The 15,383-nt window shown below is 49.5% G+C and overlaps 1 protein-coding gene and 1 pseudogene across 13 annotated transcripts in view; one reads left to right on the top strand and one right to left on the bottom strand.

The window, feature by feature from the left end:
* The first annotated feature begins 2,290 nt into the window (after window positions 1–2,290).
* Window positions 2,291–15,383, top strand: part of DNM2 (dynamin 2) — a 95,123-nt gene continuing 82,030 nt past the window's right edge. For 3 of the 13 annotated variants that reach the window (XM_066346259.1, XM_066346236.1, XM_066346219.1), the window contains exon 1: window positions 2,293–2,700. In XM_066346259.1, coding sequence (XP_066202356.1) covers window positions 2,540–2,700 — 161 coding nt within the window. In that variant the 5' untranslated portion in view covers window positions 2,293–2,539. Of the gene's footprint in view, window positions 2,701–15,383 lie in introns of all 13 variants that reach the window. The other 10 variants (XM_066346213.1, XM_066346194.1, XM_066346266.1 and 7 more) reach the window with 8 other exon arrangements.
* On the bottom strand, window positions 10,054–11,115 carry LOC136389217 (non-histone chromosomal protein HMG-14 pseudogene; annotated as a pseudogene).

Raw genomic sequence — 15,383 nt, 5'->3', positions numbered from 1 at the left:
CATGCCCACCAGGGGACGCTCTGCCCACCAGGGGGCGATGCTCTGCCCCTCCAGGGCGTCGCTCTGCCTCGACCAGAGCCACTCCAGCGCCTGGGGCAGAGGCCAAGGAGCCATCCCCAGCGCCCGGGCCATCTTTGCTCCAATGGAGCCTCGGCTGCGGGAGGGGAAGAGAGAGACAGAGAGGAAGGAGGGGGTGGGGGTGGAGAAGCAAATGGGCGCCTCTCCTATGTGCCCTGGCCGGGAATTGAACCCGGGTCCCCTGCACGCCAGGCCGACGCTCTACCGCTGAGCCAACCGGCCAGGGCCTAGCAGCCTTGGTCTTTAAGCCAGTGACCACAGAGTCATGTCTGTGATCCCACGCTCAAGCCAGCAACCTTGCACTCAAGCTTGATGAGCCTGCGCTCAAGCCGGCAGGCCGGCAGCCTCAGGGTTCCATTTCGACGCTTCGATGCTTTATCCAATGTGCAACTGCATACATGTGCTGGATCCACCATTCAAAAATGCGACTCTTTTGATGTATTCTTTCTTACAAATGTTGGTGTTCTTTACACCAAGTATGTACCTTGCTTTTTCTTTCTTGGTACATTTCAAATTATTTACATGTCAGTACATGAAGACTTCCTTATCTTTTTCACAACTGTTGCATAGTATTTATTTAACTGTTAGGGTATTTACAGGTTTTTGCGAACCTTGGTCGTTTTTTACTAATCTCTTAGTTTGAGTCTTAGAGGAGGCATATATACCATTGGCCACTCTGCCATCCTGTTTCTCCAACTTCCCCACCTCCATTGTTCCTGACTCCTTACTGGGTTGCTTTTAAATTCTTTGGACTTTTATGCCCAGGAAGATCAAATCACTTTTGTTTGTGGTGTGGCCGAGACAGAGTCAGAGAGGACAGACAGGAAGGGAGAGAGATGAGAAACACCAATTCTTCGTTGCGGTTCCTTAGTTGTTCATTGATTGATTTCTCATATGTGCCTTGAGGGGGAGGCGGGCTAAATAGCAGCAGACCGAGTGACCCCTTGTTCGAGCCAGCTGGTGGTCCGACGCTCTATCCACTTGTTAGGCTCACTTCTTTTTTTTTTTTTTTTTAATTTTATTTATTTATTTTTTACAGAGACAGAGAGTGAGTCAGAGGGAGGGATAGACAGGGACAGAGAGAGATGAGAAGCATCAATCATTAGTTTTTCATTGCGCATTGCAACACCTTAGTTGGTCTCATGTGTGCCTTCAGCAGGCCGAAGTCCGAGTAACCCCTTGCTGGAGCCAGCAACCTTGGGTTCAAGCTGGTGGGCTTTGCCCGCGCTCAAGTTGGCGACCTCGGGGTCTCGAACCTGGGTCCTCTGCATCCAGTCCAACACTCTATCCACTGCGCCACCGCCTGGTCAGGCTGTTAGGCTCACTTCTTAATGTGTCTTTTTATGGGCAGAGACTCCGTTGAGTTTCATTGGGTACTTAAAAGATTACAGGTTTGTTAGCCTCAGCTAGAGGGGGCGTGAACGGAAGGTATTCTTAGGAGAGGGCATTCAAAAAAACATTGAGGTGTGGCTTTATATAGGAACAAGAGTGGGAGACAACAAAGCCACACTAGACCACCTCTCCCTAGGAACCACTAACATCACCCCACTCTCACCTTCAAAGCGCACTGGAACCCCGCGGAGAGAGTTGGTCTGCAAGCCCGGGACCGAAATGCATTCTGGGACCTGTAAGTTTTCCTTAGGGCCCAGAAACTCGTGACGATCCTCACCGGGAACCTCCACGAGTAGGCGCCCTTCGGCGAGTACGGTAGGGCCTTACCGTCTGCTCCAGAAGACTCTCCTTATAGATATTATAACAATTACGAGTAAGAACGGGAGACTGTTGATTGACAGTTACAGTTTTCAATCAGAGTCAAGATTCGGAGGTTAAAGCCCTCATTTCTATTTGTTGGCTGATAGAATGATAGTTATATAAACCAATGGGAAATTATCAGGGAACTAAGTAGCGGCAAATAATAAACCAGTGTCTACAGAGTTGATCCGTAACATCATTGGCCAGCGTTGTTCATTGGAAGGTCTTCCTGCCAATAAGACTGGCGGGTTTTCCTGCTATCCGGGATCTCCCCTCAGTAGGAGGAGCCAGCATGCCTTTTTACCGAAACACCACCTAAGAGCCTTGACATGTCGCTACCAGCTGCTATTGGCGCAAGCATAACAGCGACAGTTCTTAACGTCCAATGAACCCGCGAGGAAGTCCACAGGGGGAAGGTTCACTCGTCCTTAATTCCGTGACTCAATTTCATCGGCTAGTTTGCATGAGTGACAGTGCGGTCGATCAATCAGGGGTGGAGCAGGTCTTTGGAGCCCGAGCAGGAGGTCGCTTGGGTCGGGTGTCTCTTGAGAACCGGATGAAGTGGCGACCGTGAGGCCGAGCCGGGAGCGGGCGTCGCGCCGAGGCCCGGGCGGGCGGGGAGCAACGGCCGTGGAAGCCGCGGGACCTCGTCGTTGAGGGACGGGGTGGGTGGGGAGCGCTGGGCGCTCGGGCCGGGGCCACCGGCACCATGGGCAACCGTGGGATGGAAGAGCTGATCCCGCTGGTCAACAAGCTGCAGGACGCCTTTAGCTCCATCGGTCAGAGCTGCCACTTGGACCTGCCACAGATCGCCGTGGTTGGCGGCCAGAGCGCGGGCAAGAGCTCGGTGCTCGAGAACTTCGTGGGCCGGTGAGCGAGCGCAGTGGCGACGGCCGGCGGGCGGTGGCCTAGGGCGCGGAGGGCGGACGGGGAATGGCGCGCCCTGCGCCTCCGGCGTAACTGCGGCGCTTGCGTATCCGTGACGGGACATGGGCAGGGAGGCGGGCCCTGTGGGACACTGTGAACGTAGGGTCCCCTGAAGGGGCTGGGGAGCCGGCCCAGGCCCTAGGGGCGTCTCACGGGCTGGGAGACTTGGGCCGGGATGTGCCGTGGACCCCGGCTTTAGTGGGTGAATTCTACTATCTGGTTGCCTGAGGGTCAGGAGTCGGTCTCCCGTCTCTGTCCGAAACGTGCCACCTAGATGTGTGTTGGGCCAACTCCTGCCGTCTGGCTGGCTGTTCATTTCTCTGGAGCAGTGTCTGCTGTCTGGTTGGCTGACTGTCCTGCACAAGCTACCACCATTTGGCTGTCCATCTGTCCAGTTCTTCAGGGCAGCCCCTGCTGTCTAGCTAGCTGTCCAGAGTGACCTGTGCGGTCTGGCTGCGCATCCGTGCCCCTTCCAGACTGACAGCCATCCCGCTGTTGGGTTGCCCCAGCTAGCCTATACTGTCTGACTGGCTGTCTGAACTATAGGAGACTGTGTTGTCTGGCTCTCCTGGGCTGACTCCAGCTTGATCCCTGGCAAACACTGGCTCCTCTCAAAAAGTTCGTCTTTTTGTCTATCTGTCCCAATGTCTGTTCTTCTCCTAGTCTGCTCAGTGCCCTGAAAGCCCCTGACTGTCTGGTCCAACTTCTGTGGCAGGGGGTGGTGGAGCATAGAGAAGAAAAGGGCTGAAGGATGAGACTTGACCTACTCTCTTCTTAGAAGTAGGATCCCAGGGAACTTTCTACAGGATTTTTTCCCCCCATGTCAGGGTGTTCCAGAGCCCCAGAACACAGGGATCAGCCCTCAAGCTAAAGCCTGCCAAGTGGAGGTACTTAGGGAGGCTGGCAAGGGACTTCTTGTCTGATCAGGCCTTCATGGAAAGAGCTAGGAAAAGGTCTTCCCTGGGCTGCCCTGAGAAGGCTCAGTTTGCCGATTTGTCCAGTAGGAAAATTCTACTCTGACTGTTTTAGGGATTCAGGAAGCTAAGGAATGAGAACTCGTCCTATGGCTCTTGAAGGTGATTGATTCTCCCCTCTTCTGCCTCCCAGATGGGCGACCACATTTTTCTTTTGGGAAGGACTCCATTTGTGACTGGCTGCCAAATGATAAATCATAGTTATTACTGTTATTGTTTTTATCAGTATTAAGTAATGTTCATCCAGCAGGTGCCAGGCTGAGTTCTTTCTTGATTCAGCATGGTGAGCAAGTGGGGTGTAGGTTCTGTTATCCCAACTTTAGAGATGAGCAGGGAGGCTCAGAAAGTACTCGCTGTTTGCCCAAGGCCTCAAGCTAGCTGGCACTCATTGGAACCCAGCTGGGTGCCTGGCTTTGCTAGTGCCTTCTGAGAGACCTGGGGTTTTTCTCCCAGCACTTCCTACTTTGTCTCTGGCACTTTGCCCTCACTCCATTGTGGCAGAAAGGTGTTGGTTTGGGGCCAGCCAGGCTTGGGCGGTGGGACCCTGTGCATGGCCATCTTCCTGCCTGCCCAGGCTTCAGTGGATATCTGCAAACCTCTCCATTTTATTTGTCTTTGACTTAACATAGTTTTTTTTTTTTTTTGTATTTTTCTGAAGCTGGAAACGGGGAGACAGGCAGTCAGACAGACTCCCACATGCGACGGACCAGGATCCACCCGGCACGCCCACCAGGGGGCATCGCTCTGTCGCGACCAGAGCCACTCTAGTGCCTGGGGCAGAGGCCAAGGAGCCATCCCCAGCGCCCGGGCCATCTTTTGCTCCAATGGAGCCTTGGCTGCGGGAGGGGAAGAGAGAGACAGAGAGGAAGGAGAGGGGGAGGGGTGGAGAAGCAGATGGGCGCCTCTCCTGTGTGCCCTGGCTGGGAATTGAACCCGGGACTTCCGCACGCCAGGCCGACGCTCTACCGCTGAGCCAACCGGCCAGGGCTTAACACAGTTTTTGACCTCTCCAAGCCTCAGTTTCCCCTCCTAAAAATGGGGGAATGGCCCTGGCCGGTTGGCTCAGTGGTAGAGCGTTGGCCTGGCGTGCAGGAGTCCCGGGTTCAATTCCCAGCCAGGGCACACAGGAGAGGCGCCCATCTGCTTCTCCACCCCTCCCCCTCTCCTTCCTCTCTGTCTCTCTCTTCCCCTCCGGCAATCAAGGCTCCAATGGAGCAAAGTTGGCCTGGGCGCTGAGGATGGCTCTGTGGCCTCTGCCTCAGGTGCTAGAATGGCTCTGGTCGCAACAGAGCAATGCCCCAGATGGGCAGAGCATCGCCCCCTGGTGGGCGTGCCGGGTGGATCCTGGTCGGGCACATGCGGGAGTCTGTCCGACTGCCTCCCCGTTTCCAACTTCAGAAAAATACAAAAAAAAAAAAAAATGGGGGGATGGTCCTCAAGACTGTTGTAAGGATACAGTGATTTAGTGTATTGAAAGTGCTTATTTCATACATTACCTGGCATACTGTGGATCTATGGCCTGGCTCCTCTCATATTGACAACAAAAGCTAATCAGAATTAAAGTGCTCTCAAATTTCACCCTGGACTTCATTCAAGCCTAATGAGGGTGGCACTACCATGGTCCCATTTTCCAGAGCAGGAAACAGGCTCAGAGACTGGGGCGCTTTTATTTGAGGTTATTCACTGAGGAATCAGGAGTCCTGGGAGGGTGGGAGCCTGAGTTTCTCCTCTCTTCACCTTTCTTCCATCCCTTTGCCCTTTGCCTTTCTCTGCTGCCCACCGTGGACTATGGTGATTGCTAACTACTACTGAGCTGGCTTCTGTGGCAACCTCCTCCCAGAAGCCTGCAGTGTGACATCTCATGTTAAAATCATTCATATAGGGCTTGAGAACCAAAGTTGTAAAAAGGGCTGGTTTTGGTTATGGGGTGCTCTAATTTTATTTCTAGAATGTGGGGAGGGCCCCTCAGCTTCAAAACCCTATTCCAAGTGGATGATAGCAGGCGGGCATTACTTTGAATTCCACTCCCTACTTTGGTTAAATCATTTTTTCTTTTGTACTGTGGACCTGTACGGTGATATACTGGTTGGTTTCAAGGAAATAACAAGTGACAAGGGTGTCTGACCAGGTGGTGGTGCAGTGGATAGAGTCTTAGACTGGGACACAGAGGACCCAGGTTCTAAAACTCAAGGTCACCAGCTTGAACATGGGCTCACCAGCTTGAGTGCGGGGTCGCTGGCTTGAGCAAGGGTTCACTTGCTCTGCTGTAGGCCCTTGGTCAAGACACATATGAGAAAGCAATCAATGAACAACTAAGGACCTGCAATGAAGAATTGATGCTTCTCATGTCTCTCCCTTCCTGTCTGTCCCTATCTGTCCCTCTCTCTGTCACAAAAAAAAAAGTGAGTGACAAGGGCATATACCTGAGGGGTCAACACAAGCTCCTCTGATTCATTGCCTCCTCCATGTGGATTTTCTTTCTTTCTTTTTTTAAAAATGTTTATTTTTATTGATTTTAGGGAGAGAGAGAGACAGACAGAAATATAGATCTGTTCCTGTATGTGTCCTGACTGGGGATCAAACCGGAAACCTCTGTGCTTTGGGATGATGCTCTAACCCAGTGGTAGTCAACCTGGTACCACCCACTAGTGGGCGTTCCAGCTTTCATGATGGGTGTTAGCGGAGCAACCAAAGTATAAATAAAAAGATTTAACTATAGTAAGTTGTTTTATAAAGATTTATTCTGGCCTGACCAGGCGGTGGCACAGTGGATAGAGCATCGGACAGGGATGCGGAAGGACCCAGGTTTGAGACCCCAAGGTCACCAGCTTGAGCGTGGGCTCATCTGGTTTGAGCAAAAGCTCGCCAGCTTGGACTCAAGGTCGCTGGCTTGAGCAAGGGGTTACTCAGTCTGCTGAAGGCCCGCGGTCAAGGCACATATGAGAAAGCAATCAATGAACAACTAAGGTGTCGCAACGAAAAACTGATGATTGATACTTCTCATCTCGCCTTTCCTGTCAGTCTGTCCCTGTCTATCCCTCTCTCTGACTCTCTGTCCCTGTAAAAAAAAAAAAAGATTTATTCTGCCAAACTTAGTGAAAATCCGACATAAAGTACTTGGTAAGTAATTATTATTATATGCTTTAACTTGCTGTAACTCTGCTTTATAAATTTTATAAAGTAAAGTTACTTCCCTACTTTATAAATCACCATTACTATGGAACTGGTGGGCAGTTAGAAAATTTTACTACTAACAGATACAAAAGTGGGTGGTAGGTATAAAAAGGTTGACTACCCCTGCTAACTGAGCTATCCAGGACTCCACTTGGATTTTCTAAGGTGGGGTCCAAGTTGGAATAACTCAGTTAACTTAGCCTTGTGTCAGTGGTTGCACATTGGTGGCCCTAGGGTCCAAGACCTGCTTACTGGAACTTTTTGTTTCACCGGCATGGTGTTTAAAAAGTTTTATTTTTAATTATCTGTCAATATTTAAAAATTAAATTTTGGATAATATCCAGATTTTTGCAGTGCTAAGAAACACCCAAAGATCTTCAGAGATTAAGGCTGCACCATGTTTGGCTGTATCCATGTACCCACGGCTGCTGTTGTGATCATTGTTTACTGGCTTCCCTGTTCCTGTGTCTTGCTTAGTACTAATTGCCTAGATCTCAGCAAGAGCAGCTACTCGCTGCCTAGTCAAACTAGGCTGCCACTCGAGCTGCCACAGTCCCCACTACTCCCTAGTGCATGGGTCCCCAAACTACGGCCCTAGGGCCACATGCAGCCCCCTGAGGCCATTTATCCAGCCCCGCCGCACTTCTGAAAGGGGCACCTCTTTCATTGGTGATCAGTGAGAGGAGCATAGTTCCCATTGAAATACTGGTCAGTTTGTTGATTTAAATTTACTTGTTCTTTATTTTAAATACTGTATTTGTTCTCGTTTTGTTTTTTTACTTTACAATAAGATATGTGCAGTGTGCATAGGGATTTGTTCATAGTTTTTTTTTATAGTCCGGCCCTCCAACGGTCTGAGGGACAGTGAACTGGCCCCCTGTGTAAAAAGTTTGGGGACCTCTGCCCTAGTGTTTGCCCAGGCCCATTTCATATTTGTGTCTTGGCCCTGGAAACGTTTTGAGTTGAAGACCCATGGCTCTGCACCAGCAAATAGACCTGTGGCACTAAGGAGGAGGAGGAGCTTGGGAAATTTTCTTTGAGAAAAGAGCAGGAGGCAGCCAGCGCTTGAGGCCTGCAACTCCTAACACCTGGGCTTGATCCTGTGAGCTTTTCCTCTCTGAGCCTCTGTTTACCTAACTAGCCAAAGGGGCTGTAAACAGTATCTATACCTAGGCCCTATTCAGGCCTCCAGGTTGGATGTGTTTCACTTCTTAGGGCAGACAAAGTCACCAACTGTGCCCCCTTATTGAGGGCGGAGTGAGGATTATTTTTATTTATTTATTTGTGACAGAGACAGAGAGAGGGACAGACAGACAGTAAGGGGGAGAGATGAGAAGCATCAATTCTTTGTTGCAACACCTTAGTTGTTCATTGATTGTTTTCTCATATGTGCTTTGAATAGGGGTGGGGAGAGGGGGGCTACAGCAGAGCAAGTGACCCCTTGCTTGCCGCGACCTTGGGCTCAAGCCAGCAGTCTTGGGCTTCAAGCCAGTGACCTTTGGGCTCAAGCCAGCGACCCCATGTCTGTGATCCCACGCTAAAGCGAGAGACCCCATGCATAAGCTGGTGAGCCCACGCTCAAGCCAGTGACATTGGGTTTCCAGCCTGAGTTCTCTGCATCCCAGTCCCACGTTCTATCCACTGCACCACCTCCTGGTCAGGCCGGAGTGAAGATTAAATGAGATCCATTAGAGCATTTGGGAGCATGTAGCACAGAAAAAGTGCTTAAAATACTTTGCATTTTTTCATTCCTTCATTGAAACATGTTTTTGTTCCTGTTTTAGGCCCTGGGCAAGATATCAAAACTCCTGGCTTGGGGGAGCTGGCTTTCCAGCAGGGGACAGATAAAGCAGAAATTTGGTAGAAGGTGATGACGTATGGAAGAAAAAGAGCAGGATGAAAGAGTACATGTGGACGGGGGGGGGGGGGGCTTACAGTTTTAAATAGGGGAGTATGGGAAGAGGAGCCTCCAGTGGAGGTCTGCTAGAATAGCATCCCCGGCTGTAGGAACAGCCAGTGCAAAGGCACTGAGGTGGAAGTGTGCCCGGAGGCTAGTATAAGGGGAGGAGATGAAGTTAGGGGAGCCGTATTGTCAGTTTGTGTAGGTGTGGGCCATGCTGAGCCCTGGGGGCTAAGGAGGGCTCTGAGGAGAGGGAAAGCTGCTGGTAGTGCCCTTCCTACATCTTCCTGGACCGGGTCCTGGGCAAGCTGAGGCTTTTGCCTTCGATTTTTAGCTTTACTTTGGTATTCTTAGTGAGCAGATCCTTTGAATTCATGTAGGCCTGGTGCCATTTTTCTTTTAACAAGGGACAGCTGCTTATGGGACTCTACAGTCTCCAACTGTATGTCCATTTGGTTTCATTGTTGCTTCTCACATGTGCCTTGACCATGCAAACCCAGGGTTTCAAACCATCGGCCTTAGCATTTCAGGTCAAAGCTTTATCCACTGCGCCACCACAGGTCAGGCACCATTTGGTCCTTTTTTTTTTTTTTTTTTTTTTTTTTGTATTTTTCTGAAGTTGGAAACAGGGAGGCAGTCAGACAGACTCCCACATGCGTCCGACCAGGATCCACCAGGGGGCAATGCTCTGCCCATCTGGGGCGTTGCTCTGTTGCAACCAGAGCCATTCTAGCGTCTGAGGCAGAGGCCATAGAGCCATCCTCAGCACCCAGGCCAACTTTGCTCCAATGGAGCCTTGGCTGCAGGAGGGGAAGAGAGAGACAGAGAGGAAGGAGAGGGGGAGGGGTGGAGAAGCAGATGGGCGCCTCCTGTGTGCCCTGGCCAGGAATTGAACCCGGGACTCCTGCATGCCAGGCCAACGCTCTACCACTGAGCCAACCGGCCAGGGCTTACCATTTGGTCTTTGGTGATATGTTCCTCCAGAGAGACGTGGCTTCTGCCTGGCACACAGTAGGTGCCTGACAAACGCAGGATGACTGTTGGCTCATGTCTCTGCCAGAATGGGCATATGGTCTGCCCTTTGGGATGCTTTGTCCCTTAATGGATATTAACTATTTTTTTTTTCTTTCATAATTGAGATTTTTATTGGTTGTTTTTGAGGATAAGTACACAGACATTTCAATTTGTACACAATTCTTAACATACGTACCAAAAATGTAGACATGTAGTTGTGATTCTTTTCTAAACAGTTTTTCCAGTGACTTTCCAGCTTAAAATTTGGGGCTAATTTTTCTTGATAAGAGTATCAAATACTAGTATCTTCAAATGTTGACACACTGTCACATCAGTCCCACTAATTCACAATTTAATATCATATGTACTACATAATCAAATTCTTAATCTTTCACAGCACATTAAAAGTTACTAGGAACACTGGACTACCACACCAGAGATGTTACAGAGTGCACAAACTTCTGACTGGGAGAGCCAAGATCAAGGAGTGGTTTTCTTTAGGGAACAATTCTACCAAAACCATGGGAATAGGGAACAATTCTACCGAAACCATGGGAATAGAAGTAAGTTCAAATGTTCAAGACATTAAATGCACAACTGACTCCAAATTGCCATTTAGTATGCTTTGTGTTATAGGATATAAAAACTACCCCCATCTATGGAATGTTAAGCTGACACCCAAGACAATCAAAGCCTCCCATATTCATATCCCACTATTTTCTGGTTGTACCAAAAAATAAACAACCAGCAAATGATTTCACCTCTTAAAAAAAAGCATTTATACTTAAAAAAATGAAATGAGGTGGAATTCCCTCCTTCTTAAAAATGTTTCTAGAGCTACTAAAAAACTTGCATTTACAAAATAGTTGATAAAAATATTCCTCTGGATTGTACAAGAAGGGAGACAGGAACCGCTGATAAGACGTGGTGTATGACATTAATCAGACTTGGTTTCTTTCTCTCCTGCTTCATCTGAGGCTGGGATCTTCTCGTTTTTAGTTTCTCCATTTTCTGCAGGCAGATCTTCTTTAGGATCCTGGTTAGCCACTTCGGCCTGTTTTCCCTTTGCTCCCCTTTTCCCTTTTGATTGCACTTTTTTGTCTGCAGATTTATCCTTTCCGGCCGCCTTTTTGGGTTTCGTTTCCACTTTTGCAGGAGCAGGTTTAGCTGACAACCTCGCTGATCTCCTCTTGGGCTCCTCCTTCGCCGACCCCTCGGCGGAGCTGACCTTCCTTTTAGGCATCGTGGCGGTGGGCCGGGCGCGTGCTGGGTGTCTTCGTGAACCTGGGCTGCCTGGCCACTCGATATTAACTATTTGAAGCCACTTGGCAATGATGGTTGCTGTTTCCATGTCCTTTGTTTTGGGCACAACCTAATTGCCTTTGCCTGTGTGGTCTATATACTTGGGCCAATTATAACAGGGAGAGAGTCTAGGGGTGCCTGTGTAAATGTGGCTGTTCCGTGCTGCTACACATCAGTTGAATGACCTCGCTTCTCTGGGTCTCATTTTCCTCCTCTGGAAAATGGGGATCACAATGGTTCCTCCCTCCTGGGAGTGAGGTTAGGATCAAATAAATGAGCTAATCCTTGTGAAATATTAGACCTGTGCATTTTGCATAGCCCTGGGTCAGAACTATGATGATCAGTTATTAATTTCTTTTTCCTTAAAGAAAAGGAATTCATACTTTATTAGTATAAGTAACACTGCATTTTAATACAAAAACTAATTGAGTGGCCTGACCAGGCAGTGATGCAGTGGATAGAGAGACGGACTGGGATGTGGAAGACCCAGGTTCGAGACCCTGAGGTCGCCGGTTTGAGCGCGGGCTCATCTGGCTTGAGCAAAAAAAAAAGCTCTCCAGCCTGACCTGTGGTGGCGCAGTGGGATAAAGCATCGACCTGGAACACTGAAGTTGCTGGTTCGAAACCTTGGGCTTGCCTGGTCAAGGCACATATGGGAGTTGATGCTTCCTGCTCCTCCCCCTTCTCTCTCTCTCTCTCTCTCCTTCTCTTTCTCCCCTCTCTCTAAAAATCAATAAATAAGAAAAAAAAAAAGCTCTCCAGCTTGGACCCAAGGTCGCTGGCTCGAGCAAGGGGTTACTTGGTCTGCTGAAGGCCCGCGGTCAAGGCACATATGAGAAATTAATCAGTGAACACCTAAAGTGTCTCAACGGGCCCTGGTCGGTTAGCTCAGTGGTAGAGCATCAGCCTGGCTTGCGGGAGTCCCGGGTTTGATTCTAGGCCAGGGCACACAGGAGAAGTGCCCATCTGCTTCTCCACCCCTCCCCCTCTCCTTCCTCTCTGTCTCTCTCTTCCCCTCCTGCAGCCAAGGCTCCATTGGAGCAAAGTTGGCCCGGGCGCTGAGGATGGCTCTGTGGCCTCTGCCTCAGGCACTAGAATGGCTCTGATTGCGGCAGAGTGACGCCCCAGATGGGGAGAGCATCGCCCCCTGGTGGGCTTGCCGGGTGGGTCCTGGTCGGGCGTGTGCGGGAGTCTGTCTGACTGCCTCCCCGTTTCCAAATTCAGAAAAAAAGAAAAAGAAAAAAAAAGATTGGTAAAGTGTCTCAACAAAAAACTGATGATTGATGCTTCTCATCTCTCTCCGTTCCTGTCTGTCTGTCCCTATCTATCCCTCTCTCTGACTCTCTCTCTGTCCCTGTAAAAAAAACCAAACCAATTGAGTGCCTGTCAGTGCAAGCTAGAACCCGCTGGGGAACCACACGTGTGCCTGTCCCCCAGGTTCTGAAATGCAGGATCCTCTTCCTGGTTTGTTTCTAAATGGGAGCAGTGGCTGTGAACAAATATTTGGCCCTGAAAATTATTTCTGCTCATTTCATTTATGGTGGTGGGAAATTGGGAGCTAAAAATATCTGACACTAGGGAATTGGCTAGACAACCAACTGAATGAGCTACTCAGAGTGATCTAGAAGAGGATTTAATGACCCAGAAAGTTGTGTAAAACCTCTTAGGTCCCAAACCCCATGGATAGTGTGATCCTATCTTGTTCAAAACAGTTTTAGTTGCATAGTGAAAAGCCTGGAAAAATATGTGTCCCCTACCCCACCTCTGAGCCTCACATGTGCGTTATCTTCCTTCTGATTCTTGGTTTGTTTTTGCTCATTTGTGATTATGTTTATAATAACCAGGATGGGATTGTTTATAACCAGGAAGACAAATTTCTTCAAAGCTCAGAGTTATTTGTCCAGGGATAATGGCTCCTGCTAGGTACACAGATTGAAATCCCCTGCGGATAACTCAGGTCAGTTCTGGGTGAGGGCGGAGGACTGGCTTATGGAAAGTTCTAGAGTTAGAGTTTTCAAAGATAGAGTGGGAAGAAGGGACTGGTCTTGGAATGGAAGCCCATTTCTCTCTGGGTGTTTGCATTGGGCTCAGAGCCATGTCTGATCTGTCAAGCTTTTGCTCAATTTGAATGAAAATGCTGAAATTGTAGACCCCTTTACTGCAGAAAAAGTGGGAGCATCTGCTAATTCTTAATTTACTGGGGTTGCCAAGCGCATGCTGTAATTAAGCCCTTACTGTGTTGATGCTTTGAAAAATGCAAGGCAATAATTAGATATTTATAAGGTGCTAGTTACACCTGAATAAGAGAAAACAGTTGCCGTACCTGTGAAGCAGGAGAGCACTGGAGAGAAAAGACTCCTGCTTCAGGTGCCTTTGGCTTCCTGTTGTTTTGGCAGTGAGGTTCCCTCTGGGTGCTGGGGGCTTCCCCCCTGGAGTAACCGGCAGCTTGAACAGGATGCTGGGTGGTCCTTTCAGTTTCACCTACTGCTAGATGATTATGACACAGTAAGAGCTGATGTTTCTGGAGAACCACCCTGTGCTGTGTCTAAAATCTGACCATAAGGTCCCGGCAGCCCTGAGGGGCAGGTACTCCTCTTAGCATCCCTGCTTTAGAGGTATGGAAACCGAGGCCGGATGGAGGTCTATTTTGAAGTCACACACGGAGGAGTGCAGGATTCGAGGCCTGAGCTGGCCTTACTCACCCAGTGGAATGAGAAGGTGTGGCCCTGGCTTTCGGGAAGGGGGTAAACAGTGGATGCCATGGCACTTGTGTCCAAGGATGGGGTTGAGGTTGCAGATTGAGTGGCTTCTGGCTTTATTTTATTTATTTATTTTTGGCTTCTGGCTTTAGAATTACTTGATTATCTATTTGTCTGACTGGCATACCTTAAGTAGCACCAATTTTGTGCCAGGTACTAGGGATCCAGTGGTGGCTGAGATGGACAGATTAAGTGAATGGTTACACGAGCAAAAACATTCTGAAGATCAAGACTTGCAGAGAAGGGTGTGCTCTCCCAGGAGCATGCTCACGCCTTTCTTCCCCCACAGGTGTGCATCTCCTAAACTCAGAGGGGTCCCCACGAGACATGCAACCAGAGGAGCAGTGGGCAGTAGCAGCTCATCCTGGGCTTACTCCCTGAACCTGTTTCTAAGACCCCCTTTTCTCTGACTTTTCTGTGAGCTAAAAGCAGCCTCACCTTGGCTCACTTCTATTACTGTGACATTTCTTTCTCAGTGAGTCCATGCAGTTCCGCCTAGGCTCTCTCCTGTTGTTTCTTCTGTCCTAAGCACTTTCTTGTTGCACTGTCCCCAGCTGTAATAAATGTACTCTCAAAATCACTTGGACTTGGCCCTGGCCGGTTGGCTCAGTGGTAGAGCATTGGCCTGGCGTGTAGAGGTTCTGGGTTTGATTTCCGGTTAGGGCACACAAAAGAAGCACCCATCTGTTTCTCCACCCCTCCCCCTCTCCTTCCTCTCTGTCTCTCTCTTCCCCTCCCGCAGCCAAGGCTCCATTGGAGCAAAGTTGGCCCGGGCGCTGAGAATGGCTCCATGGCCTCCACCTCAGGTGCTAGAATGGCTCCAGCTTCAGTGGAGCAACACCCCAGATGGGTAGAGCATTGCCACCGGTGGGCTTGCCAGGTAGATCCCTGTTGGGCACATGCAGGAGTCTGACTGCCTTCCTGGTTCTAACTTCAGAAAAATACAAAAAAAAAAAAAAAATCACTTGGACTCAAAAAACAAAACAAAACAAAAAGAAGTGCAGTGAAAATTGGGGGGGGGTGGAGGAGTGGCTGGGCAAGGACTACTTCTGAAGTGGGGGTCTGGTAGGTATCCTGCAGTGGAATGAACAGGGTCTCTTGGGTCTCTTGAAAACCCCAGAGAGGAGTGGCCCAGGCAGAGGGCTCATCAGGAACATAGGGCCCTGCACACCCGGCCTGCCAGGTGCCTGCTGCACATGTGGAAAAGGGACTGAGATGGAGGCAAGAATCAGCAGGCATGTGAGGGGCAGGACACTGCCCATTGGAGGCCTAGTTCTCATAAATTTTAATTACGTAAGTAGAACACTGGTGACAGGGTGGTTGTAAAAAGGGAAACCATGACACATGAGGAAGGACACACAACCCACCTGTCCCTTTCCCCCAGCTCTGTGTGGGAACACCATTGCCAATTTGGGGCATACCCTGCCAGACCACTTTGTGTATGTTTATGTACATGTGTATATGCTGGGACCTGTAGAAAATGTACAGCACTTTTAGAGGTTG

Source organism: Saccopteryx leptura, chromosome 1 (assembly GCF_036850995.1).
Source record: "Saccopteryx leptura isolate mSacLep1 chromosome 1, mSacLep1_pri_phased_curated, whole genome shotgun sequence".
In the NCBI taxonomy this organism is placed as follows: Eukaryota; Metazoa; Chordata; class Mammalia; order Chiroptera; family Emballonuridae; genus Saccopteryx; species Saccopteryx leptura.
Note: the sequence above shows the minus strand (reverse complement) of the source record. Positions and strands in the feature narration are given on the sequence as shown.